The sequence below is a fragment of the Tenrec ecaudatus genome, chromosome 1 (assembly GCF_050624435.1).
Source record: "Tenrec ecaudatus isolate mTenEca1 chromosome 1, mTenEca1.hap1, whole genome shotgun sequence".
NCBI lineage: Eukaryota > Metazoa > Chordata > Mammalia > Afrosoricida > Tenrecidae > Tenrec > Tenrec ecaudatus.
The window spans coordinates 2662343-2689104 of record NC_134530.1 but is presented as its reverse complement, the minus strand read 5'-3'; the positions used below and the strand labels follow the sequence as shown (position 1 = coordinate 2689104).

The 26762-nt window shown below is 59.0% G+C and overlaps 2 protein-coding genes across 2 annotated transcripts; both read left to right on the top strand.

Moving 5' to 3' along the window:
• Positions 1–219: 219 nt before the first annotated feature.
• On the top strand, positions 220–1998 carry LINGO3 (leucine rich repeat and Ig domain containing 3). The gene has a single exon (XM_075535380.1). The coding sequence runs from the start codon at positions 220–222 to the stop codon at positions 1996–1998; it is 1779 nt and encodes a 592-aa protein (XP_075391495.1).
• A 12780-nt stretch (positions 1999–14778) lies between these two features.
• On the top strand, positions 14779–24577 carry PEAK3 (PEAK family member 3). The gene is made up of 4 exons (XM_075535372.1): positions 14779–14860; positions 18026–18552; positions 23687–24170; positions 24282–24577. The coding sequence occupies exons 1-4, from the start codon at positions 14779–14781 to the stop codon at positions 24575–24577; spliced, it is 1389 nt and encodes a 462-aa protein (XP_075391487.1).
• Positions 24578–26762: the final 2185 nt, after the last annotated feature.

Here is a 26762-nt window from a genome sequence, read left to right as displayed (position 1 = left end):
GGTTTAACTTGCACTGGGGGCAGACGGAGAGCGGAGACATGAAACTGCTCCAGGAGCCCACACCACCCGTGCGCCCTACCTACACGGGCCTGTGGGGGGCGGGTCTCTCGGGGCGGGGTGGGGCGGGGCGTGGTTGGGACTCCGCTCACGCTCCGCCCCCTCGCCCGCAGGTGCCCCGCAGGAGGATGGTGGCGCGGCCCTAGGCCCAGAGTGCGCACCATGAGCTGCTGGCTGCGTGTGCTGAGCCTGCACCTGCTGCTGCTGCCCGCGGCCCCGCCGCCGGCGCAGGGCTGCCCGGCCCGCTGCGAGTGCACGGTCCCCACGCGCGCTGTGGCCTGCCCGCGCCGCCGCCTGACCGCCGTGCCCGACGGCATCCCGGCCGAGACGCGCCTGCTGGAGCTCAGCCGGAACCGCATCCGCTGCCTGAACCCGGGCGACCTGGCGGCGCTGCCTCTGCTGGAGGAGCTGGACCTGAGCGACAACATCATCGCGCACGTGGAGCCGGGCGCCTTCGACAACCTGCCGCGCCTGCGGGTCCTGCGGCTGCGGCGCAACCAGCTGAAGCTCATCCCGCCGGGCGTCTTCACGCGCCTGGCCAACCTGACGCTGCTGGACCTGAGCGAGAACAGGCTGGTCATCCTGCTGGACTACACGTTCCAGGACCTGCGCAGCCTGCAGCGCCTCGAGGTGGGCGACAACGACCTGGTCTTCATCTCGCGCCGCGCCTTCGCCGGCCTGCTGGCCCTGGAGGAGTTGACGTTGGAGCGCTGCAACCTGACGGCGCTGTCGGCCGAGTCGCTGGGCCACCTGCGCGGCCTGGGCGCCCTGCGCCTGCGCCACCTGGCCATCGCCGCCCTGGAGGACCAGAACTTCCAGAAGCTGCCGAGCCTGCTGCATCTGGAGATCGACCACTGGCCGCTGCTGGAGGAGGTGGCGGCGGGCAGCCTGCGCGGCCTCAACCTGACCTCGCTGTCGGTCACGCACACCAACATCACCGCCGTGCCGGCCGCCGCGCTCAGCCACCAGGCGCACCTGACCCGCCTCGACCTGTCCTTCAACCCCATCAGCACCGTGCCGCGCGGCTCCTTCCGGGACCTGGTCCGCCTGCGCGAGCTGCACCTGGCCGGCGCGCTGCTGGCCGTGGTGGAGCCGCAAGCCTTCCTGGGCCTGCGGCAGATCCGCCTGCTGAACCTCTCCAACAACCTGCTCTCCACGCTGGAGGAGTGCACCTTCCACTCGGTCAACACGCTCGAGACGCTGCGCGTGGACGGCAACCCGCTGGCCTGCGACTGCCGCCTGCTGTGGATCGCGCAGCGCCGCAAGACGCTCAACTTCGACGGGCGCCTGCCCGCCTGCGCCACCCCGGCCGAGGTGCGCGGGGACGCGCTGCGCGACCTGCCCGACTCGGCCCTCTTCGAGTACTTCGTGTGCCGCAAGCCGCAGATCCGCGAGCGCCGGCTGCAGCAGGCCAGCGTGGCCGCCGGCGAGGACGTGCGCTTCCTGTGCCGCGCCGAGGGCGAGCCGGCGCCCACCGTGGCCTGGGTGACGCCGCAGCGCCACGTGGTGACCGCCGCCAGCGCCGGCCGCGCCCGGGTGCGGCCCGACGGCGCCCTGGAGCTCCGGGACGCGCAGCCGCAGGACAGCGGCACCTACACGTGCGTGGCCAGCAACGCGGGCGGCAACGACACCTACTTCGCCACGCTGAGCGTGCAGGCCGAGCCGGCCACCAACCGGACCCCGGGCGAGGGCCGCAACGAGACGCAGGCGGCCGTTCGCTTCCCGCTGGACCTGACTACCATCCTAGTGTCCACCGCCATGGGCTGCATCACCTTCCTGGGCGTCGTCCTCTTCTGCTTCCTGCTGCTCTTCGTGTGGAGCCGCGGCCGCGGGCAGCACAAGAACCACTTCTCGGTGGAGTACTCTTTCCGTAAGGTGGACGGGCCGGCGGCTGCGGCCGGCCAGGGCGGCGCGCGCAAGTTCAACATGAAGATGATCTGAGCGGCCGCCGGCCCACTGCCTGTGCACCGTCCGGGGGTGGGGGTGGGGAGGGGGCCCGCGGCCAGGAGCCGCCCCCCCACCCCACAGGACTTCCCCTTCGTTGTTGACACGCAACCACAGGGCCCGGTCGTGTTCCTGGGGGAGGAGGCGTCTTTCGCAATTTCTCAATTGTGATTCTAGAGGGTTCCACCCGGCTCTTCCTGCCCCACCTGCCCGGGATGGGCACGCCACGCCCCCACCATGCTAGGCTGTCGGTGGGCATCCTTCTGTCAAGCCTGGGGTGGGCGTGGGGGCTTTGGGACACCAGAGCCCTGAAGACATACAGCTTACCACCAGGTGGGACAGCCACTGGGGCAAGGGCCCTGGGCAGGACTCACCCCTGTGTGGGAGGTGATTGACATCTGTCTGGACCCTCTGAAAGTCCTCCAGGAGCCTGGGAGGTAGGGGGTAGAGGCCAGGAAGGGTGACCTGCAGAGAATCTGGAATTTCCACACCTGGGCATGGCCCACCTCACACCCCAAGCACGGTGGCCCACCAGCACAGACCCACTGCTCACACCTGGGACACCCCCCGGGCCCAGAGGCACCATGGGACACATGGGACTCTCACCGGGAGAATGCACGGCTCACACCTGCTACTGGCAGCTCACACCCGAGTCACCACCCAGAGCCAGAAGTACCATGAGGACACATGGGACTCTCTCGGGGAGAATGCACGGCTCACACCTGAGGCACACGCTGCTCACACTTGGGACACACTCAGCTCACATCTAAGACTCGCACAGCTCACACCTGGCACGCAGCTCACACTTGGGGCATGTTCAGCTCACAATCTCGAAGCACTCAGCTCATGCCTAGACATGCTTGGCTTACAACCAGGCACAGGACACACACCTGGACACACACAGCTCACACCTGAGGCAATCTGCATCCTTGAGACATTCACAGCTCACACCCAAGACACACTCAGCACACACACACAGGACACACCAGCTCCTACCTAAGATATTCAGCTCATACCCAGAACACAGATCATACACAGGACACATATAGCTCACACCTAGGACACACGCCTCACACTTGGGACCCAAACAGCTCACACCTGGGACTCACAGCTCACACCTGGGACACAGCTCATGTGTTGGACACACTCTACTCACCCCCGAGACACATACAGCTCATCAGAGTGCACCTGGCGGGGCCTTTGGGCGTCAGCCTCAGCCTGCAGGCCCAATGCACACCAGGCACCCCCAATGTGCTTCAATGCCTGCACCCAGGGCCCCTGCTCCAGGCTCACAGGATAGAGGTTCCCCCAGTAACCTCCATCGCCCTCAAAGCTGCCGTTCCTGTTCTCTCTGGCACCGGATAGTGGGAGGGGCCCTCAGTCCCAAGGGTGTCTCTTCAACAGGCCAGGCAGAGTGACCACACTAACCATAGAACCAGGCTACACTGAGCCCCAGGGTGGCCCCGACACGAGGCTCCTGGCGAGGAGGCTGCAGGGTGTGGGTGCTTGCAGGGCCCAGTGAGTAGTGGAGGGGCCGGGCCAGCATGTGGCCGGGTGGCTGGAAGAAGAGGGAGGGGTAGATCGAGGACCAGGGGGTCATGGGGTCATGAGTAGATAGTGGCTCCGTTTAAAGGAGAGCTCCCCAAAGCCTCTGCCCTCTTGTTCCAGAGGTGGTGAGCACCCCATCACCTGGGGTAAGCAAACCGGAGCTGCAGTTCGGCAGGAGCATTCCGACACCAGACAGGTCCCTTCGTGACTGAGTCACCCAGCCTGGTTCCCACCTCGGCCTCAGTGTGGGGGTGAGGGCAAGGTAACAGGAAAGCTAGCGGGGCCTGACCTCGGCCAGAAAAGATGCTGGTCACTTGTCCCAGAAGGGTAGACACACAGTGTCCTCACAGACTTTGTGGGAAGTCCCTTCTCAGAGCAGAGCTTTGTGACTTCGGCTGCCAGCTGAGGACCACCTGGATGGTCAATAGCCTCTGTCACACGGGTCTGAGGGCCAAGCTCAGTGCTGTGTGCCCAGAGCCCTGGTCCTGCCGGTCTCATGAACACAGCGCTCTTCACACCCCTGCCCCAGTGGGTGACGAGGCACAGGCGAGGGGCCAGGGCAGGGGTGTCCTCCGGCCCCAAACTTCCCCCTGAGTTTGTCCCCTCGGTCTCTGCCTGACCTTGTTGCCCTGACAACCCCGAGGGCCCCTCGGTACAACATCCCAAGTGCCTTTAGCCTCATCAGAGACGGACGGGGTGCGTTCCCGGCAGCTTCAGGGTCAGCAGAGTGCCCGGCTGGCTCTCCTGCCCCTCAGACCCCTCCCTGCCCCATAGGACCCCAGACCCGGGCCTCCACCCCTCCCACTCTGTATCTGTTGGAATCCAGTAAAAATCACGCCGATTTAATAACAAAATTCCGATTGTATTTATTTCTGGTGGGCGACCAGGGTGCTGGGCTAGGGGACCTGCCTGGTTCCAGGCCCAGATGGGTCTGTGGCAGCTCACACTGGAACATGCTTAGCTAACACCCAGAACACACTCAGCTCACACCCAGGGCACACCGTTCACACTGGGACATGCTCACCTCTCAATGAGATACACTGAACTCACTGGGACACACTCAGCTCACACCCAGGGCAAACAGCTCACACTGGGACATGCTCAGCTCACACTGAGTCACACCCAGGGTGCACAGTTCACACTGGGACATGCTCAGCTCATACTGAGACACACTCAGCTCACACCCAGGGCACACCGCTCACACTGGGACATGCTCAGCTCACACTGAGATATACTGACGTCACACTATGACACACTCAGCTCACACCCAGGGCACACCGCTCACACTGGGACACACTCAGCTCACACCCAGGGTGCACAGTTCACACGGGGACATGCTCAGCTCACACTGAGACACACTCAGCTCACACCCAGGGCACACAGCTCACACTGGGACACACTCAGCTCACACCCAGGGTACACAGTTCACACGGGGACATGCTCAGCTCACACTGAGACATACTCAGCTCACACCCAGGGCACACAGCTCACACTGGGACATGCTCACCTCACACTGAGACACTCAGCTCACACCCAGGGTGCACAGTTCACACTGGGACATGCTCACCTCACAATGAGATACACTCAGCTCACACTGGTACACACTCAGCTCACACCCAGGGCACACAGCTCACACTGGGACACACTCAGCTTACTGGGACACACAGCTCACACTAGGACATGCTCAGTTCACACTGGGGCACACTCAGCTCACACCCAGGGCACACAGCTCATAGTGGAACATGCTCAGCTCACACTGAGACACTCAGCTCACACTCAGGGTGCACAGTTCACACTGGAACATGCTCAGCTCATACTGAGATACACTGAACTCACACTGGGACACACTCGGCTTACTGGGACACACAGGCTCACACTGGGACACACTCAGCTCACACCAAGGGCACACAGCTCACAGCGGAACATGCTCAGCTCACCCTGGGACACACAGTTCACACCAGGACACACTGAGCTCACACTGGGATGCACTCGGCTCATCCTGGGACACACTCAGGGCAGGGCCTGCAGGGGATGTCTCCCAGGCTGCCCTGCCTCCCAGGGCAGGGGCTCCTGTCCTCATCCTGCCCCCGTGTGCCCAGAACCCCAAGACCAGGGAGTCACAATACAATAACAAAGTGCTTTATCCTCACACCAACGACTGGCTGTCAGATGGGGAAACTGAGGCATGGCCAAAACCTAAACTCACTGGCTCCTGTAGGCAGAGAGTAAAGTCTATGCCCTGTCTGGAAGGGAACTTCACCACCCTGAGCTGCTCTCCGGGCCTCAGTTTCCCCACTGGACCCTGAAAAGAGCCCTCCCCCCTCTCCCCGCCCACACACACAGCTCGGGATAGAAGCGGTGTCAGAGGCTGTGAAGGAGCCCCTAAGAGCCTGATTCTCAAGAATTCAGGGGTCGGGGGCGACTGGGGGTAGGAGGAGTCTGGGGGATTGCCCATGGGGGTCTCATTTTCCTGTTCCTCTGGCAGCAAAGACAGGTGACACGTTTGCCCCTGTGCCTCCGTTTCCCTACCCGGAACTCTGCCTTTCTGATGCGACCCAGATTCACACCAGCCACAGATCCAAGATATCCCCGAGTCCTGTGTCCTTCTTAGGGAGCAAGAGGGAAGGGCAGAGGGACCACAGCTGAGGGGCCCAGGGATCAGCCGGACGGGACTCGAACCCCAAACACAGGAGGAGACTCCCCGGAGGGCCCTGAAACACAGGACGAGGGGCAGAGCATGTCCTGCACTAGGTGGGCCTGAGCAACCTGCCTCGATTTCCCCTCGCAGATGGAGCTGCCCACACAGATACCTCATTGCCCCCTCTTTCCTTCTAGTCCTGCTTCCGGGACCCATGTTCCCCCACCCACCGAGACCTGCTGTCTGTCTTCCCCACTCCAGGGCCCCCCAGCCCAAGCAGACCCGCTGCTCAGCTGCCACATCCGCCCTCCAGCACCTGTTCGAGGGGCACCCCTGTTCCTCTCTGTCCGCGCCTGCCCGTGGGTCTGAGCCTGAGCACAGCTGATGTCTGGGTCCCCAGCCTCGGCGCTGTGTGGCCGGGACAGAGCTGGGACAAAACCTGAAGTCACTAAGATATTGTCGTTAGGACCCGCCGTTGAGACAGGCCTCAGCCCACAGACTCCACGGGTGACAGAATGAGACCGCTCCCGGTGCTGCTCCATCCTCCTCACCCCAGCTCTAGCTGAGCTTGCTGCAGCCACTGTGTCAGCCCATCTTGCCAAGCATCTATCTTCCTTGCCGCTCCGGTCGCCTACACGTGGAGGAGGCAGCAATCCCGCAGGGCAGTCTAGGTCGCGGTGAGTCCGAATCGAGTTGATGGCACTGGGCGCCCACCTGAGGGGCTCGCCTTCCTTTATCAGACCGCACTGCTGTCCACATGGCTGTTACTGGGCTGTTATTTTAGAAGCGCATGGCAGGTCCTTCTACCTGCTCATACTTGAAATACCATACCGGAGGGATTGGCTTCCCACCTCCCGGCAACACCCCGGGCATCACAGTACACATGGCTCCTTCTGCATTTGAGGGGGGCACGGGGGTCACTTTGATCCCAGAAAAAGTAAATGGCTCTAGTCATTGTGTTAGTCCGGGTGGACTAGAGAAACAAATTCATAGACACTCATATGTGTGTAAGAAAGAGCTTTATAGAAAACAGCAATTGCATACAGAGAAAACATCCCAGCCCCGTCCAGATCAAGTCCACAAGTGTGATATTACCCTATCTGTCGATCCTAGTCCATACATTCCTCTTCAGACTCACGCAGCCATGCAATGACGCCCGATGCAGGAAGATCACAGGCCAGTGGGTGGCAAGTCTAGTGGATCCAGTGGCGGTGGGCATATCTCAACCCTGGCATGGGTCTCCACGCAGCGCCTCCAGCTCCAGGGCTCTAGTGTAGCTCCGTGTGTCTTGTCAGCGGAAGACGAAGCAGAGAGTCTGTGTATCTGGCTTCCAACAAGCTATTTATCTCTGTGACGCCTCCAACTGAGGGTATCACGCTGTGACCTGATGGACAGGCTGGGCTCCACCCCTCCCCAAGTTGACTGGAGATGATGTTGTCGTTGTGAAGTGGCATGGAGAGAGGCTGTGGCTCATAGCGACCCCGTGCACAAAGAAAGGAAACACCACCCAATCCGATCCCGCACCGTCCCCACAACCACTCCTGTGTTTGAGCCACTGTCCGCCCACCTCCCTGAGAGCCTTCCTCTTGTCCACCGCCCCTCCGCTCTACCAAGCACGATGGCCTTCTCCAGGGACTAGTCTCTCCTGACCACGTGTCCATAGTACGTGAAGTTGAGTCTCTCCATCCCCGCCTCTAAGGTGCACTCTGTCTGTACTTCTTCCAAGACAGACTAGTCTGTTCTCTGGGCTTCCCGCCGTCTTCTCCGGTGCCACCATTCAAGGGCACCGGTTCCCCTCTGCTCCCCCTTACTCAGTGCCCAGCTGGTTGACCCCTTGCCTCATGACCTCCCTCTCACTCCGGCCCTCAGGAAGATGACAGGTGTTCTCCTCCCGAAAACAGAGGCTCGGAAACTCACAGGGGCAGTTCTCCCCTGTCCTGCAGGACAGCTATGAGCTGGCATAGTGGGCTCCCTGTGAATCCCCAGCCCCAGTGATGCTGGACGTGACTCTCTCGGGGTTCTAACGGGTCACCCCTAGGAGGCGGCGTTGGCAGAACGTCCAGACCCAGAGGGTCTAGTTTGAAAGACCTGGTGAGGGTGAGTCACTGCAGAGCACTGTCTGATCCAGAGCTGGTGGGCGAGCCCCTGTCCGGGAAGACCTTCAGGGCACCCGGAGGCCACACCATGGACTCACAGTGAGAGTGGGCTGGACAGTGTTTGCCCCGTGGGGTGGCCTCGAGTCAACAAGTTCTCAGTGTCTCTCTCATACAAAGGCCACGCCCCCAAGGAGGCATCGCAGGCTGATTGACAGGTTGGACTCCACCCCTACACTGTCATCCAGGTTCAAGTTGACATAAAAAGCTAACCGGTCCAGACAGAGCTAGCGGGTTTGTGTTCAGGGACTGGTGGAGTGGGTGCCGGCTCCAACCTCCCAGAGGGACCTCAGAAGACAAACCTGAGGATCCGCTTCGGAACAATCCCAGCCTTGAAAATCCTATTGTTTCTAGAAACGAAAGAAACGGAACTCCTGTACGACCCAGTCTTTCCACTCCCAGGCATCCGCCCCAAGACCTGAGCACACTCAGCAGGGGACGTGCACACCCACGTGGACTGCGTGTCGTTGTTGCTGGTAGGGCCTCGGTCAGTTCTGACCCACAGTGACCCAACAGAATGCAGCCACCCCCACCTGAAGAGACAGCTGCTGACCCATCCACAGAGCGGAGGGACGGCAGAGTGGGGTACAGACATACGATGGAAAACTGCCCCGCCAGGGGGAGAAATGAGAGCTGGAAGGGCGATCTGCACAACCTCACTGGGTGGCTCCATAATCGGGCGTCAGTTTGAGGATTCTGAGGGAGGGGTGGAGTCTAGGCTGTCAATCAGGTCATAGCCAATGAGGCCTCTGGGTGGGCACGGACTGCTCCTGGGGATTCTGGGAATTCCTGGATTCCTCCTTGGAGGGGGGAGACACTCTCTCTCTGCTCACTCCCTGTGAGACATTTCTGATGGGAAGCCACATGAAGCTACCCTGATTCAGCCAGAGCCCTGGGAGCTGGAGGAGCCACGTGGAGCCCCCTGCCAGCGCTGAGATGCTTACACTGCCACTAGATCCACAAGGCTTCCCACCCACTGGCCTGTGATCCCCCTGCATTCGAAGTCATTGCGTGTGTTGTGTGAGTCTGAAGAGGACTTTATAGATTGGTATGGGACCTATGGGCTAATATCAGACTTACGGACTTGATCTGGACTGGGCTGGGATGTTTTCTCAGGATGCAAGTGCTCTTGTATATAAACCTCTTTCTTATACACATCTGAGTCTTTCTGAACTTGTTTCCCTCGTCGACCCAGACGAATCCACTCACTTAACACCCAAAGACCAGAATGGCGAGTGTTGAGAGACCAGAGGTTCTAAGTGGCTGCAGGGCTGAAGGAGAAGCCTGGGCGACGGCTCGTGGAGAGTTGAGCTTGGGTTTCCAACTCTCAGCGGCCCCGGAGGGCAGGGTAGAGGCGCGTCTGTGGGTTCCTAAGGTCGTAACTCTTTACGGGAGGAGGAAGCCTCGTCTTTTTCCTTCCGAGCAGCTGGCGGTTTCAGACGGCTGACCTGGGGGTTAGCAGCCCAACGCCAAGCGTGCCATGCCTCCAGAGGCCATGTCTCCAGAGTTCCTTCCCGGCCGTGGGAAAACCCTGCTGAGCGGCAGGGCAGGGTCTTGAGGCTGATGAATGCAAAGGCAGCCACTGAGGGGCGCACCGGTAACAAAGGCCAGTTGGCAACGGTGTGTGTGTTTTGTATTGACGAGAAGCAAAATTAAAAAGTACCTGCAACCCAAAATATCATGGGATCCGGTTCACGTGGAGGCTCGGGATCATGGTTTCGGGGGAGGGGGACTCCTGTTATTTGGCCTGCTAGCATGTTCAGTGCTTCCGTTGTTCCCTGTCCCTGATGTGGGGGATGGGGTCTTACAAACTTGCAAGCAGCCACCCACGCCCAACCATTGGTCTCTGTCCGCCTGGAGCAACCGGGCCAGGAGAAGAGTCCCTCTTGTTGTTGGTGGTGGTGGTTAGGTGCCCCAAGTCAGGCCATGAGTCACAGCGACCCTGTGTCTAAGTGAAGCAAACACCACCGGCCTGCACCATCCTCGCAGCTCTTTCCATGTGTAAACCCCTGTGACAGCCACTGTGCCTGCCGTCTCCCTGAAGGTCTTCCTCCCTTTTACTTGACCAAGCCCGGTGTCCTCTGCAGGGACGGGTCTCCCCTGACAACACGCCCAGCGCATCAGAGCCCAAACCGCCCCGTTCTTGCGGCTGCTGAGGAGCCTTCTGGCTGCACTTCATGCAGGGCGCAGCGTCCGTTCTTTTGGGCGCTCTGGGCAGCGTCGCTAGTGTCGTCCAGCAGCACCCTGACTCAAAGGCCCTCGGCCTTCCCTTCTCATGGAGCAACTTTCCCGCGCACAGGAGGTGGGGGGCGGGCCACGGCTGCGGGCCAGCCCCCTCAGTCCTCAGAGGAATGCCCTTGCTTTGGGACCCTCTGGGCAGGGCTTGTGCGGCACCTCGACCTCGTGCCCTGCGCTGTTCGACCCCCTGGCCTGCAGCTTCCGGGAGCACTGACTGTGGAGCTGGCAAGATGACAGACAGCCTACACAACTTCCACCTTCTCTCCCTTCGCCATGACGCCACCTCTGGGCCCGCTTCTGAGGATGCTGGTTTTCTTTGCATTGAGCTGCAATCCCCACTGAAGGGCTACAGCCTCCAAGTGTTAATCATCATCAACTGCTTCACGTCCCCTCACTTCCAGCGAGCAAGATTATGCATCTCTACAGCACCGATGGTTCAGCATCCCTCCGTCCCGGGTGCCTGGTTCTTAGATCGTTTGCTCAGCAGACAGATTAAACCAGTGGAATGGTGGAAGGAGGCCACCCCGACACACACGTCGCCTGAGTTTGAACCCCTGTTCTGCTCAAACAACTGCCTCTTGGTCTGTGTATAGGCTCTGCAGGCGCACAATGAGAACCCACTGCTGTTAAGTTGATTCTGACTCGTCCTGGTCATATGGGACAGGGGTGGGCAGTCCCCAAAGGGTTTCTGAGATTGCACGTCTTTGCCGGAGAAGGCAGCCTCGTGTTTGCCCCCAAGGTGTAACTGGTGAATTTGAACCACCAAACTCGAGGGCAGCAACCCAGTGCTTAACCCTCCATGCCACCAAGGGGCCTTGAGCACCAGGAAGCATTCTGTAACCTCCTTAGCCACAGCTGGCTGTGACCCACACAGTCGACGCTAAAACACGAGCGGACGCCCTTCCGCCATTTTCTTCACTCGGCCAAGATCCGTCTGCCGGCAGCAGTGCTTCATGTCCTCTTCTGAATGACGCTAACATGTCTGGCGGGTCCCTGCCGATGCACCGCTGAGAACATCGCTGAAGAATAAGCCCCGGCAGTTTTACCCCCGTGCTCTCATTCTATAATGTCCACGTTCACATTGGTTTGGGCTGGACACAAACACAGGCGGGAGGCTGATCAGGTAGCTGTCTTCCAAATTTCTTGGCACAGAAAAATGAGCTCCTCCAGGGTTCCATCCATTTGTTAAGGCGTTCTCCGTCGGTATTCCATCGAGCGCCAGGGGGAGGAGCAGGAAATGGAATGTGTGGCTAACTGGCTCCGGGGCCAGGAGACCAGAAGACCTAGATAGTGCCCAGCCCCAATTAGCATGAGAGATTCTAAAGCAGGTGATCAAAGGTCGGGGGGGTGGGATGCAAAAATGAATTCCAAATTCTCGAGGATGGATGAACCCCCAATACTATTGCCCTGAGATCGTCTTTAAACCTTAAACTGAAAAACATCCCCTGGAGTCTCCTGAGACCTGAACAGTCCTTTTGCTTCAGTGTCTGCCTTGAGCAATCTGCTGTTGAAAGACCTGTCTCTCTCTGGGTCCAAGAGAAATGGGAAAGGCGGGACCAATCATGGAGGGCAGTGTGTTAGACAGGGTTCTCTAGAGAGATAAAACCAGATTGCTGATAATTTTATATAGGTATCTATTTATAAAGATAGAGATATAACACAAGAAATGAACAGTTAAATTATAAACAGATAGATATATAATACAAGACATGAACAGTTAAATTATAAAGCAGTACAAATGGCTCAGTGCAACTCACTCCCATGAGAGAGCTGTGAGACACTGGCTGTCCTTCAAGTCTTGAGGGCCGTCAGGTAGTCCTCTGTAGAGAGAGCTAGGCTATCCCATCACAGGCAGCAAACAGCAAGGCAGGTCACCAACCGTTAGCCCCCAGCTCCCGAGATGTAAATTTCATTCGTGTGGTCTTAAAGGGACCTCAACTTACAGCGACACAGTCCACGGGCTAGGCGTCCCACAGGTAGTGCAGCCTGTAAATTGAGGCACAGAACAAGCAAGGCAGCCGCACACTGGTCCGATGATTAAAGAGCGAGAGACAAGAAAGGCGAGGCTCACCGAGCCACTTATCTCTCGGCCCTTCAATCAATCCCACTTGTGTTTATCGGCCAGGCTGGCACAGTACACTCTCTCAGGTGGTGAGTTCTTGGCGGAAGGGGACCTGAAAAAGAAGGCTGAGAAAGGCCACAGGACTTGAAGGGTCACCCTTGCTTCTAAGGAGCGTGGAGAGATGTCAGGGTGGTGTCTGTCCTGCTGGTGTGTGTCCCCAAAACCACAAAGCTAAAATAACACATTAAACAGCAAGCTCTTGTCTGCACATGTGGGCCTGCCAGTGGTTGGAATCGACCCCAAAGCAACGAACAACAACCTGGAGCCATTTACCTGCATGGCCTGACTTCTCTCTCTGTCGCCCTTCTCGTTAGCTGCCATTAAGGTGATTTTTGAGTCACAGGGACCCTGTGTGAGTCCGGGCAGACTAGAGAGACAAATCCATAGAAACTCATATGTGTACAAGAGAGGGTTTTATATCAAGGTTAATTGTACATTTAGAAAGCATCCCAACCCAGTCCAAGTCCATAAGACCAGTATTAGCCCATATGTCCAACACCAATCTATAAAGTCCTCTTCAGACTCATGAAACACATGCAATGACGCCGAATGTAGAACGATCACAGGCCAGTGGGTAGAAAGTCTTTGGATCCAGTGGCGTTGTAAGCATCTCAGCGCTGGCAGGGTTCCCCACGTGGGGTCTATCAGTGTTGTGCCATGTGCCTTGTCAGTAGAATGCCTTCAAGGGAGTGAGTCATGAGAGAGAGAGTCTCTTCTGTCTCCAAGGAGGAAAAATCCAGGAGTTCCCAGAATCCCCAGGAGAAGGCCATGTCCACAGAGAGGCCTCATTGGCTGTGATCCGATTGACAGACTAGACTCCACCCCTTCACTCTTAATCCTCTCAAGTCCCAAATTGACACCAGATGAGGTAACTACCACAGACCTCAGATGCCCCCCAGAAGTTTCTAGGCTGTCGTATTGATGGGAGCAGATTGCCGGGGAGATCTCTCACGGAGCTGCCGGTGGCTTGGAACCACTGACCTTCCGGCTCACAACTTGGTGTGCTCAACTGTCACCTCACCAGGGTTCTGCCTGGCCCTGGTCGCCACCTGACAAACACTAGTCTCTCTGCATTGGTCTGTTCTTGGCATTTCCCTTCAAACCCACTGCCAACCAGTCTATTCTGACTCCCAGGGGCCCGGGGGGGCAGCGTGCTACTGCTCAGGAGAAGTTCTGAGGTTGTAACTCGGCTGGTACAGAGAGCCTCGTCATTATCCCGTGGAAGTGGCTTGTGGGGGGTGGGGGGGGGCTGCTGGCCTGTGGCTGGCAGCTCAATGCTATGCTGAGCCCACAGTACCAACAGGGCGCCTCATCTGGCTTCTTTCACCCAGCACAATGCTGTCAGAGGAACCACTGGCCTTGGGGGGTCTTTGCCGAGCTGTTCCTGCTGCCAGGAATGCAGGTGCCTCACTTCCTGTCCTGCGGTGCCCCCACCCCCTGGGTCCCTGGCTGGGGAAGGATTGCAGAAAGGTCCTCGCTGGCCCCGCCCCTCCTGCGGTCAAACAACTCCCCAGATGCTTCCTGTCCCCCACATTCAGACACCCCGGGGCCACTGCCCGCAGATACCCGGAGCCGGTCCTCCAAGGGCCCCTCCTCCCCAACTGGTCACTTGGGACTTGGTTCAGACTCCTGTTCTGCAGGTAGGGGGCTCCTGGGGCGTGGGCTGGGTTAGGGGATGGCAGAGGGGGGAATGATTTGGGGTGCGCTAGAGCAGAAAGGCGGAGAGCTACAGGCTCAGAAACCCACAGGGGCGGTTCTACCCTGTCCGGCAGGTCGCTGTGAGTCAGCATGGTGTGAGGGCAGTGAGTTTTGAGAGAGAGGAGAGGCTGGGCCGGGTGAGAGGGGGACCTGGGGGTGAGGGACAAGTGTGGTCCTGGAGCCTCTCCCTTCAATGCCCCCCCCTGCGTCACAGCAGATGGGGGGGGGGCAGGGGAGCCCGAGCCTGAGTGCACAGCTCTCACCTTGGACTCAGTTGTCCCCCCTCCCGCACCAACCTTTCCCTAATCCACCTGTGCATGTGAGAGATACTACCACACAACCACCCTTTGTGCCCCCCCAGCTCCCCCACCACAGGCAGCATGAGCAGCCCAGAGACGCCCGCCGAGACCCCTGAGCCCAGAACCCGGGCCTGGTCAGCGCAGCCCACATACAGCAACCTGGGTGAGTGGCTGGGGGTGGGGAGGCAGCTGGGGCAAGGCTGAGCCACCAGCCAGTAGAGAAGAAAACCGGGGTGCAGGGAGGGTTAGCCTCCTGCCCAGAGCCACTCAGGAAAGTGGGGACCATTTGGCCCCTCCTCTGAGTCTGCTTAAGGGTACACAAAAGACCCCAATCTCAAATACAATTTAAGAAGAGCACTAAGCCTTAAAAGGGGACATTGATGGCAGAGATTCGGTCCAAATTCAGAAGAGGACGTGGAACAGGAGATGTCGCTGCTGGTGCCAGGCAGACCTCGACTGAAAGCAGACAATACCAGCCAGATGTTTGCTTGTTTGTTTAAGGCATTCGGCTGCGTGGATCGTGATAAACGATGGAGAAGCCTTGGGAAGAACAGGGAATCCAGAACACTTCATTGTGCTCATGAGGGACGTGCATATAAATCAAGAGGCAGTTGTGTGACCAGACCAAGAGCACACTGCATGGTGTAAAATCGTGAAAAGTGTGTGTAGGGTTGTAGCCTCTCCCGAGACTTGTTCCATCGGCAAGCTGAGCTGGATTCTTTGAAGACAGCCGAGTGCTGCCTCAGGGTGGGAGGGAGGCTTATGCACGAGCGAGCGGAAGACGCAGCCTTGCTCGCTGGGAGTGGGGAGACTTGAAGCCCTTGCTGATGGAGACCAGGGATTGCAGCCTTCAGTGTGGATGGCGACTCAGTGCCAGGAAGACCCCCGATCCCCACGACTGGGCCAACAGGTGCTGACAGGCTACATGGAGAAAAGGTCGAAGCTGTCGGAGAAAAGAGGGACAATGTCGCCTTGCTTAGTAAGCTCCACAATCCGTGCGCATGGAAGCAGCAGGCGAGAGGTCTAAAGTCGCGTCGCGGCAGGTAAATCTGCTGCACGAGTTCTCCTGAAAGACGGACAAAGCAAGCATGTTACTTTGCAGACAGACATGGGCCTGACCCAAGCCAGCGCGTTTTCACTGGCCTCCTACGCATGTGAAAGTGGACATCAAAGGAGAAGACGGACAGAAGAAGAAACGAAGCGTTTGCGTTACGGTGCTGGTACCACAGACTGCTAACTGGACAAACAAGCCTGTCTTGGAAGGACGGCAAGTAGCTCCTTCGAGGCGAGGGTGGCGAGACTTCATCTCACGGACTTTGGGCGTGTTGTCAGGAGAGACCCGTCCCTGGAGCAGGACATCGTGCTTGGTGAAGCGGAGGGGCAGTGAAGGAGAGGAAGGCACCGCTTGGTCCAGGTGCAAGTCCCGCAGGAGCACAATGAGGCGTGCTGGGATTCCCATTCTTCTCAAGGTGACCCACAGCTTGTTATGGTCTGCCTTGGCACGTTGGCAGCACGGTCAATGAGACAGACATAAACATCCTTCTGGCCGCCTCTGTGTTGAGGCAAGATCCATCTGACATCTGCAATGAGACCCCTTGTTCCACGTCCTCTTGTGAATCCCTCCTGGCCTTCTGAGGCTCCCCGTCCATGTCCTGCTGCGGCCATTGCCGGGTGGCCGTCGGCAAACGTTAGTCTGCATGCCATAGCGACGGTCTCGCTCCACCGTTTCGGCATTCTGCGGGGGCTCCTCTCTTGGGAACGGTACAAACGTGGATCTCTTCCAGTCCATGGGCCAAGTAGCTATTTTCCAAATTTCCCAGCATGGACCAGTGAGGGCGTCCAGGGCTTCCTCAGCTTGCTGAAACATTTCAACAGGCATCCCAGCCACTCCTAGAGCCCAGTTTTGGGCTAAAGCATTCAGCGCAGCTTGGACGTCTCCCTTGGGCACGATGCGTTCTTGCCCACCGGCTACCTCCTGAAAGGGTGAGATGTCCACCAGTTCTTTCTAGTGCAGTGACCGTGTCTCTGTCCATCTTTTTGGATGCTTCTGCACCCTTCGATATTTCGCCGATGAACTCGTTCACGATTTACTGGTCAACGCCTGATCATTTTCTCAAGTTCTTTCCGTTTGAGATATGCGAGTTCCCCTCTTTGGTTTTCTAACTCTGGATCCTTGCACGTCTCATCAATATAGTTGGCACTGTCTTCTCGAGTGGCCCTTCGAAATCTTCTGTTCGGCTCTTTGACGTCATCCTTTCTGCCGTTGGCGTTAGCCGCTCTCCCCTGAGGGGCAAGTCTCAGAGTCTCTTCTGACGGCCACGCTGGTCTCTTCTTCCTCCCCTGTCTTTTTAGCGACCTTCTTCATGAGCAATGGTCTTGGTGTCCTCCCACAGCTCGCCGGGTCTTCTGTCACTAGTGCTCAATGCGTCAAATCTGTCTTTGAGATGCCCTTGAAATTCAGGTGGGAGAGACGCCAGGTGGCATTTTGGGTTTTGCAGACGCAGGTTCATTTTCTTCAGCTTTACCCAGAACTCACCTAGGAGCGATCGATGGCCTGTTCCACAGTCAGCCCCTGGCCTGGCTCAGTTGCTGCTATCTACTTGGTTAATGATCAGAAGTTATTCAATGGAGGCGTGACCGCGTGGGGACCCCGCAAATGGACTTGAGGTGACCCTGGTCACCACAGGGGGCTCCTCCTGGCATCTGGGTGTGGCCCCCGCCTGGCTGCCCTCGATGTGGGTCCTGACTCTCTCCTCCTTCTCTCCTATAAAAGGTGCCCTGGTGGCGCTGAGAGATAAGCGCTGCATTGGCACTAGCCTCGAGGTCAGCAGTTCGAACCCGCCAGCAGCTCCCGAGGGACTTTCCTTAAGGAAATCGGGAGTCTGTTTCCGGGAGGGGACCGGGTACACAGCCCCACCCTGATGCACCGTCCCTGCCTCCAGAGTCCTGGCTCCTCCCGAGGTGTCTGACCAGTGTGACCGGGTTCTCATGTCACCAGTGATGCTGTGAGACACAGTGCTGGAACCAGGGGGGGTCAGCGTGTCCCCTGCACACGCCTTTCAACCACAGTGGGGGGCGGGGAGGGTGTCACCATTCAATCCATCTGTACCCATAGACATGGAAGGCTGTCACCCAACCCAGCCTGACCCATAGGGCATGACGGGGGTCACTATCCAATCCGCTGGACATGGGGAGTGGGCTGGTCAACACTCTGGACCATAGGACACAGGGCTGTGGATAAGATTATTCCTGTTCTGGAGACGGGGACATCGGGCCGGGGGCACAGTCAGGAATCCTGGGTCCCACTACCTGACTTCCTCCCCCACAGGCGAGATCCGGTCCCATCTGCTGCCCTCCAAGGCCTGCCGCCCACGTACCCCCGGGTCCCTCTCGGCTGACCGGCAGCCCCCTCCCCTGCCCAAGAAGACCCTGACGAGAACCCAGTCCCTGCCCACCCACCGGAACTCCAGCACCGCCCGCCCCGGGCAGCCTCGGAAGCCCCTGCTGGCCTCCCACAGTGTGGATGAGAGCCGGGAGGCTCAACAGGAGGCTGGGCCGCCCTGTCCCCTGGAGGAGCTGTCCTTCAGCACGCCAGACGCCAGCCTGGGCCACTTCTTCCAAGACCTGCGCAGCGTGGAGGCCGTTCATGCTGCGCTGGCTGCCCGGCAGCTGGCCAGCCTGGCCACCATCCACGCCCGGCTCCGCACCCGGCTCACAGGGGGCCGTCCGGGGCCCTGCCACTCCGGCCACAGCTTCCGCTTCCTGGACAACTCGCCCTGTGTGGACAGCGGGGACGCCCTCTACTACCGGGTGGTCCGGGTGGAGGAGGACGCCTGGCACATCCTGGCCGCCAAGGTGAGTGCAGGCCATCCATCACCCACTGTGATGGCACCCAGCTTTGCTCCCAGCCCCCCCCTCCCGATTTCCCAGTACTGGTACAGCCCAGAGCCCACGTCCCATGCTGTCCTCCAGGCCACTCCAGCTCACTGAGCCCCACACGCGAGGGGCAGCAGAACCGGGCTCCTGGGGGGTTCAGCAGGGCTTCCAAGTGGTTATTCCCAGAGTGGGAACAGTCCGGAGCGAGCTCCGGGACCCTGGGAAAATAACCAGAATGGGAAGGATGACCCTGCTGGAGACAGCGAAGGCAGGATCTCTCCAACAACACGGTCGGGAACAACGCTGTCCCACTCCAGCACGGCAGCCAGCCTGCTGCTCGGCTCAGAACGGTGTCCCTTTGCATAGGGCGGGGGAACCCGGTCACCCTCCTCCAGCTCCCGGAGGTGCCCGCAGTGGCAGTCCGGGTCCTTATTTTCAACCAGCGAGCCTCTCCTTTCTGCTGTGATCCACTTCCCTCACCCATGTTTGTTCATTTTAATTTGGATCCCTTCCAATGTGCCTGCATTGCCCGTGACTGAGCCCCGGTGGTAGAGACAGGACAGGCATCTGTTCTTCCTTTTGAGGTGCCTGAAGGTGGGGGACCCCCTCCAGTCTTTCTGTTAGCAGCCAGGTGTCTTCACTGCACCACTAGGACACTCCCCGCCCTCCAGCCGAGTCTGACTCCCGGCAACCGAGCCAGACAGCGGGAGCTGCCCCTGTGCGTTTCTGAGCCTGCAGCACTTTGCAGGGGTGGACAGCCTCCTCCTCCTCCCATGCAGTGGCTGCTGGTTTCGAACTGCTGACTTTGAGGTTAACAGCCCTGACTCGTGACCACAGGGCCTCCAGGTCTCCCTCCCCAGAAACTCTGGCCAGGATCCCTTGCTTATTTTGCAGCTGACACCTAAATTAACAGCCCTTGATACTGAGATTTTAAAACATAAGGCCGCCAGAATTTGAATTGTCCTAAGTCTTGCCAAGACGCCCTCCCCACAATGTTCGGGGGTCCAGGTACTGGCTCGCTCCCCTGGAATGATCTGGCACACACCTGAGTTAGACAGTCACTGAGCCAGTCCTGCTGCAGGCGGCCAGCAGCGGCCACTCTAAGGGCTGATCCCTGCTCCTGGATGCTGGCGAGATTCTGAAAATGTTAAGATGCCTCTCCTCCATCACCTGCACCACTACCTCGTCACGCTGGTCAGGGTTCCCTTGCAGATGGCCCACAGAGCAGCAAGAGCGCCCTGGCAAACGGTGACCGCCCCCGAGTCCCACAGGGGCAGCTCTGCCCTGCGCTAGGGGTCCCTTGTGAGTCAGCATCAACTTGGTGGCAGGGAGTTTGTATTTTGCTGTGGGGGGAGCTTTAAGGGCCGCCGCCACTCTTGGTGGCTCACACACCCTCCAGCGTGTGGTGTGCCGCAGTTTGGTACGGATGGGATCCGTGTGAGGACACGGGGGGAGCGGTGACTCCCCTCCTCGGTGGCAGCAGCCAAGGCCGTGGTCCTGGAGCACCCAGGCAGATCACGTTAAGGCTGTCAGGAGCGTCCCGCCTGCCACCAGCCCTGCACCCTGTCAAAGAACCACAAAGGTGGGCAGGGGTGAGAGGGGGACGGAGGGCAACTTCAAACAACTGGAAGGCATGCTCTCCCTTCTGGAAATGGGTGCGGGGAGGCCTGAAACTGAGATGTTGGTGGGACATCATGCTTCGGTCAAGTGGAGGGGCAGTGAAAAGAGGAGGCCCCCAGGGGCTGCACTGGCCGAGGGGCTGCAATGATGACCGGGCTCTGAGGCCGGCCCTGGACCGGGCAGTGTACTGCTCACTGTGGTGGGCCCACTGGCCAGGCCCCACAACATCGACAGAGGCTTCCCCGGCGTCTGGTAGTCCCAAGCACACCTTAGCTCAGCAGTTCTCAACCAGTGGGTCTCAACCCCTTTGGGGATCCAACGACCCTTTCACAGGGGTCACCTGATTCATGACAGTAGCAAAATGATGAAGTAGCAACGAAAATAACTTTATGGTTGGGGAACTGTGTGAAAGGGTCGCTGCATGGAGAAGGTTGAGAACCACTAACCAAGCTGACTGCCTCCGTGGTCACGTGGCCCAGGTGCCTGCGTGTGTGTGTGTGTGTGTGTGTGTGTGTGTGTGTGTGAGAGTCCCCTCCTCCTCTTATAAGGGCACGGCGCCTGCTCCTGGTATTTCAGCTTCTAACAGAGAGGTTGGAGGGTGGAGTAAGCGTTAAACTGCTGCCTACAAGGTCGGCAGTTCAAAGCCACCAGCTGCTCCATGGGAGAGCAGGCTGCCCCTGTCAAGAGTCACAGCCCGGGAAGCTCTGTCCCGGGTCTCCTTGATTCTGAACCGACTCGAGGGCGGTGGGTTTTGTGTGACTTTTAGATTTTCGAACAAGGTCGTCTTTTCACAAGTACCAGGCAGGGGTTCGGGCTTCAGCATGTACATTGTTCAGGGGACACAGTTCCATCTGCAATAAACACCCGCCCCTCGAAGCCCACCCCAACCACTCTGATTTTAAAATGCCACCCCAGGGGATCCTACTATAACACCCCCCCACGCCGAGTGGATGCCCCTTCTGACCAACTCAAACTCCCTGCCATGGAGTCGAGGGGGCTCACAGTGACCCCATGGGGCAGGAGAGAATGGTCTCTGTGGGTTTCCGGAACGGTGACTCTACAGGAGAGCCCTGTCTTTCTCCCACGGAGCTGGCTGGTAGCTTCTAACTGCGGCCCTTGGAGCACTGCATGGACAGGGCTCCTCCCCTCGTGATGCATACCTTCAATATTCACGATGAGCCCGCGGGCAGAGCACTGGACCGTGGCCAAGCCACCCCCAGAACCTCGGAGGGTTAGCCAAAGGAAGGGAGAAAGGGAAAGACGGACCGGAGGGGAAGGAAGAGGGAAAAAGTGTGAAGCAGCCCGTTCATCAAATCAGGTGTTAACCAGGGCAGGTGGGCAGTGCGAAACCACCCACCGTTTCTGAGGGAGAAAGTGCTGGTCACCTGCTGCCAGCGAGGTGATGCCGAGAACCCCCACGGGGCCAGTCTGCCCTGTCATAAGGGGTCGCTGTGAGTCGCCACCACCCACTGAAATTACATGTTGTGCATACTGGAACACTGGTGGTGTCGTGGTTACCCACTGGACTGCGATCCACGTGGTCGGCAGTTCGAAACCACCAGCCGCTCCTCAGGAGAAAGACGGGGCTTTCCACTCCTGTAAAGAGTGAGAGTCTCAGAGACCCACCGGGGGTGCTGCGAGTGAGCACTGACTCGATGGTGGTGAGTTTGGCGTCTTAGGTTGAATGAAAGGAGCCCCCTAATGCAAGGGGTATCTCCCTGGGCTGCTGAACCCAAGGTCAATGACCTGACACTACCAGCTGCTCGGAAGGGCAAGGGAGGCTGCAGAACTGACCATCTGGATGGTGCTGCTGAAGGATGCAGGAAGTACCACCCACGGACAGCCAGAAGGACAAACCAACCCGTCTTGGGAGAGGTACGGTCAGAGGGCTCCTTGGAGGCCAGGATGGCCAGACTTCCTCTGACAGACTTTGGACGTGCTGTCAGGAGAGACCAGTCCCTGGAGAAGGGCCTCGTGCTCGCTAAAGTGGAGGGTGAGTGAAAAAGAGGAAGGCCCTTGAGGAGATGGACGGGCACCGTGGCTGCGTGGGACCACTGTGAGGATGGCAGAGGACCGGGCAGGTTTCATTCTGTTGTACAAAAAGGTCGCTAGGTTGGAGCCGACTGGGCACCTCTTGGAAACTCACCCAGGCACTTCTATCCTGCCCTACGGCGTCACCATGAGTCAGAATTGACTCGATGGCACTGAGTTTTAGGGGGTTTTTTGAGTGTGGTTTGGTGGTGTGGTGGACTGCACACGGAGGTGCTAGCCACGAGGTCAGTGGGTCAAACCTACCAGCCTGAGGGGGAAAGGTGAGACTGTCTGCTCTTGGAAAGATGTAGTCTTGGAAGGGGGAAGGGGCCAGATCTACTGTATCCCGGGGGGGTGCTCGGGATTGGATTCCAGTCTAGGATAGTGAGTGGGTTCAGTTTCAGAAAACACAGGAGTACCCTTCTTTTTACCTGTGTATCTTAACACACACCCCCTGGCTTGTTTACTGCAAAGTTCCCCGTTGCTGGTGTGGCTGCACTCTGTGGGATGCTGTGGCCCCCCCTCCCACTATGGGATGCCCGTTGCTGGGGAGCTGACCCCTCACAGTGTGTCAGAATACAACTGTGTTTCCTGGGGTTTTCCAGGAGATGGCCCCGCCTCTCTTCTGGGGCACCTCTGCACTGACTCAGCGCTCCAGCCTTTTGGGTAACCCCCTGGGGCTCCCTCCCTTATTCACACACACACACACACACACACACACACACACACACACGGCACATACCAGTAAAACCAAACCCATTACAGCTCACAGCGGCCCTACAGAGCAAAGTAGAATTGCTCTTTAGGATTTACAGCGTCATGGTGGCTGCCTGTTGGCTGGGCTGCTAACTACAAGATGAGCAGTTCGATACCACCAGCTGCTCCGCAGGAGACAGGCGGGCTTTCTGCTCCTGTAAAGAGTTGTAGTCTCAGAGACCCCACAGAGGCAGTGCTGTGCTGTCTTACAGGGGTCGCTCTGAGTCAGATGGCCTGGAAGTGTCCTTGACCAAACCAGATGACCACCCCACATCTTCTGCCGGTGGAGCAGAGGCGCCCTTCACCGCTTAGTTTTCACCCCAAACCAAACCGCGCCCACGGCTTGTGGAGTTGATTCTGACCCACTTTTGCCGCTCAGAGGCGCTGGTGGGTTTTGAACTTGGGGCCAGGAGGTAAGTCCTCCAGCGTTTCCCCAACAGCGCCGCCGCGGGCTCGGACGGTGCCTAGCCCGAGCCTACCTCTACGCCAGACCCACTGACATGGCATGGCAGGAGGCCACTCTGCCCCGCGTGGGGTCGGTCCCCAGGACGACGGGGATTCCTTAGCCCCGCTCTGCACAACCGCAAGCCGTGGTTGTGTTGGGGCAGGTTGCCAGGGGGCCTGTGGGGAGTTCCAAGGCCAGCAGTCTGTGAGCTGGGGGCCGGGGCTTGGCCGGCGCGACCCTGACGGTCCCTTCTGCCCGCAGGTGCCTACGCGCGGAGCCAGGGGCCCCGACCCCGGGGGTCTGGAGCTGCAGGCCTCGCTGCCCTCCCACTTCAACCTCCAGAGCCTGTGCGGCTCGGTACCCGAGCGCGTCCTGCCCGCGGCGCCCTGGCGCGGCCCGGCGGCGCTGGTGGCCGAGGTGCCGGAGCGCACGGTGGCGCAGTGGCTGGCGGAGGGGGGCGCGCGGCGGCCCCCGGACTCGGCGCGGGTCGCGGCCCTGCTTCTGCTGCAGCTGAGCGCCGCCCTGGAGCAGCTGGAGGCGCGGGGCGCGGCGCTGGCCGACCTCCGGCCCGAGGGCCTGCTGCTGGCCACGCCGCGGGGCTGTGCGGCCACCGAGCCGCCGCGCCTGCTGCTCGCCGACTTCGGCCGAGCGCGCCCGCAGCACCCGGGGAGCCGGGGCGCCCACGCGCTGCCGCTGAGCCGCCTGGTCCACGCGCTGCTCTCGCCCGCGGCCGCGCGCTCGGACCCCGCCCCCGGACACGCCCCGGGCGCGCGCCGGACTCCGCCCCCGGCCCCGCCCCCGGACGTGCGCTCGGACACGCCTCTGGGCACGCCCCCGGATGCCCTCGCGGGCACGTCCCTGGCCGCCGGCCTGGCGCACCTGGCGGCCCAGCTGCTTCGCCGGCGGCCCTCGGCGGCCTTAACCCGCGGCGCGCTGCAGGCGCTGCTCTGGGGACCCGGGCCCTCACTGAGCGCCCACGGGGCACCGCTGGGGTCCTGGCTGCAGGTGCGCCGCGCGCTGCTCGGCCTGCACCTGGCCGAACGGGCAGCGGGCGGGGAGGCGCCTGGCCTGGAGGAGTGGCTGTGCTGTGAGTACCTAGGCGAAGCCACCGAGGACTCCATGGCGCGCGCCCTCGAGCTGCTGTGGGACTGAGCCCGCCCGGCAGCAGGTCCTAGGCCTGCTCCAAGGTGGACAGGGCACTGATCCTCCCCAAGAAGATACCCCTTTCCTGCGCTGGGGCCGCTGCCCAGGGTCCCGGCGGTGTGGATGCCCCTTCTGATGCTGGGAGCTTGGGGCATCCCCCAAAAGGGCAGGCACACCACACCCCCTTCGAGGGTGGGGCTCTCAAAGTGGACAACGCCCTTTGACACCAATTACCAGGACCCCTTTTCCACTTCTAGGCCACACACTGTCCAGCATTTCTGATGGGGTCAGGACCTTTCCCTTTCAACAGAAGCCAAGGCCCCAGCTGGGGTGTGATTAACTTGTCTCCCTCAGAAATATGCACACCCTAGTCTCTCTGAGGGCGGCAGGGACGGGGATGTACGCGGTGCAAACCTTTCCATTATCCCATACCCATCTGTCCCCACTCTCCACCTTCTGGCTGCTCCTTGAACACCCTATCAGGCATCCTCAAACTCCGGCCCGTGGGCCACATGTGGCTCACCGAGGACATTTATCGGGCCTGCCAGGTGTTTTGCACCATTTGTATTTTTACTTCAAAATAAGAAATGTGCAGTGTGCATAGGAATTTGCTGTTTTGTTTCAAAACTATAGTCCAGCCCTGCAACGGGTCGGACGGAGTGAACTGGCCCCCCGTTTAAAGAGTTTGAGGACCCCTGCAAATCATGGTGGTTCCCCTTCCAGAACACGGGAACCTCACTTCCCCAGGCTTACCCTCCTAGCAATAAAGGTGCCTTCTCCTCTCCTAGCAGCCACAGGGCCCCTCCCGCCTGAATCTGCTCACCTTGCTTTCTCTGATGAAAGGCTTGGGCCTGGCATGGACTAGGCTTGTTCAGGCCTTTGGGGAGATTCTGGATCTTTGTTTACACCTCTTGACAAGGTCCTGGGGCGTCCTGCTGCCCTCCCGACACTGGTGGCTAGGGTGTATCTTCCTCTTACATGATCAGGCCACTCTTCTGCTCCAGCTCCTCCAGTGGCTGCCGAGTAAGGCTTAGAAGCCCCATCGTGGACACCTTATCCCTCGAGGTGCTTTGTCAACTCCAAGCCCTTACCCAAGTTGTTTCATCCAAGGGATAGTCTCCCACCTACTTCTATTCACCCTTCAATACCCCAGCTCCAATGCCCCGCTGTTCTCTGCCCTTTCCTATTGATATCACTGGAGGGGAGGAGGAGCTGGATCATACCTGGTGACACCGTTAAAGGGACATAACACCAAACTTGTTTATAAAATATTTGTGCAGTTCAAGCAGAATTTTTCTTAAAAAAAAAAAAAAACTCCATCATTAGGTGTATCAAGGAAAAAAATTTTTGTAGCTCAACTTCCATGTAGCAATATACTTAGGAAAGCTAAAGGTCTGTACTGAAAGTTAATCCCTTGAAGCTTAGAGACAGGTTCCAGTAGCAGTTAGAGCACTCAGTGGGAAGATGAGGCAGACGGTCTGTGAGGAGCAGCTCTACCATCCTGCAGAGCGACTGTGCAGTGGGACGACAGCATGAAGGCAGAAGGCAGGGTCGGGGGTAACGAGCTCCAATCAGGGCAATTGCTTTACAGTCCAATCACATCAATGATGCTGCCAGTCCTATGGTTTTGTCTGCACACTTGTCTTCATCACCACAGGTGGTTTTCATCCATCTTGCCAGCTTTTCTGGCGTGTGAGCAAGTCCTGTGGCAGGTATGACTTGTGAACCCACACCAACTTTTTAGAATGAAAACCCCCAACTCTGCTACTGCGTCCATCCCAAACCCTCTGCCAGGCAATCTTATGCCTGAAGTAGAGCCACTTAGGTTCTCCTCTAAGACTTGTCCTTTAATGAGTAAAGATCTGTCTGGGAGCAAACGGGACACTTGGGCAGTGCGTGTCCTCTGTGGGAAGCATGTGCTAACAGGTGAGGCGGGCCGCACCACTGGAGAATGGGCCCATATCCTACGTTGCTGGTTCGGGGGTGCTGTAGTATCTTCTCAACAAAACACATCCCTACTTGTCTTCTGATGAGTAAATCACCAACCAGGGAAAGATGTTGCGGCCCTCCTCCCAGAGGGCCTACAGGATGCACTGCTGTTCAGGTCACCTGAATTTTAGGCCCCATGAACAATGGAGGTCACCCAGGGGTGCCCTGGCCTGTGCTGGCTTCCGTGTGCGACAGCCCTGGCAGC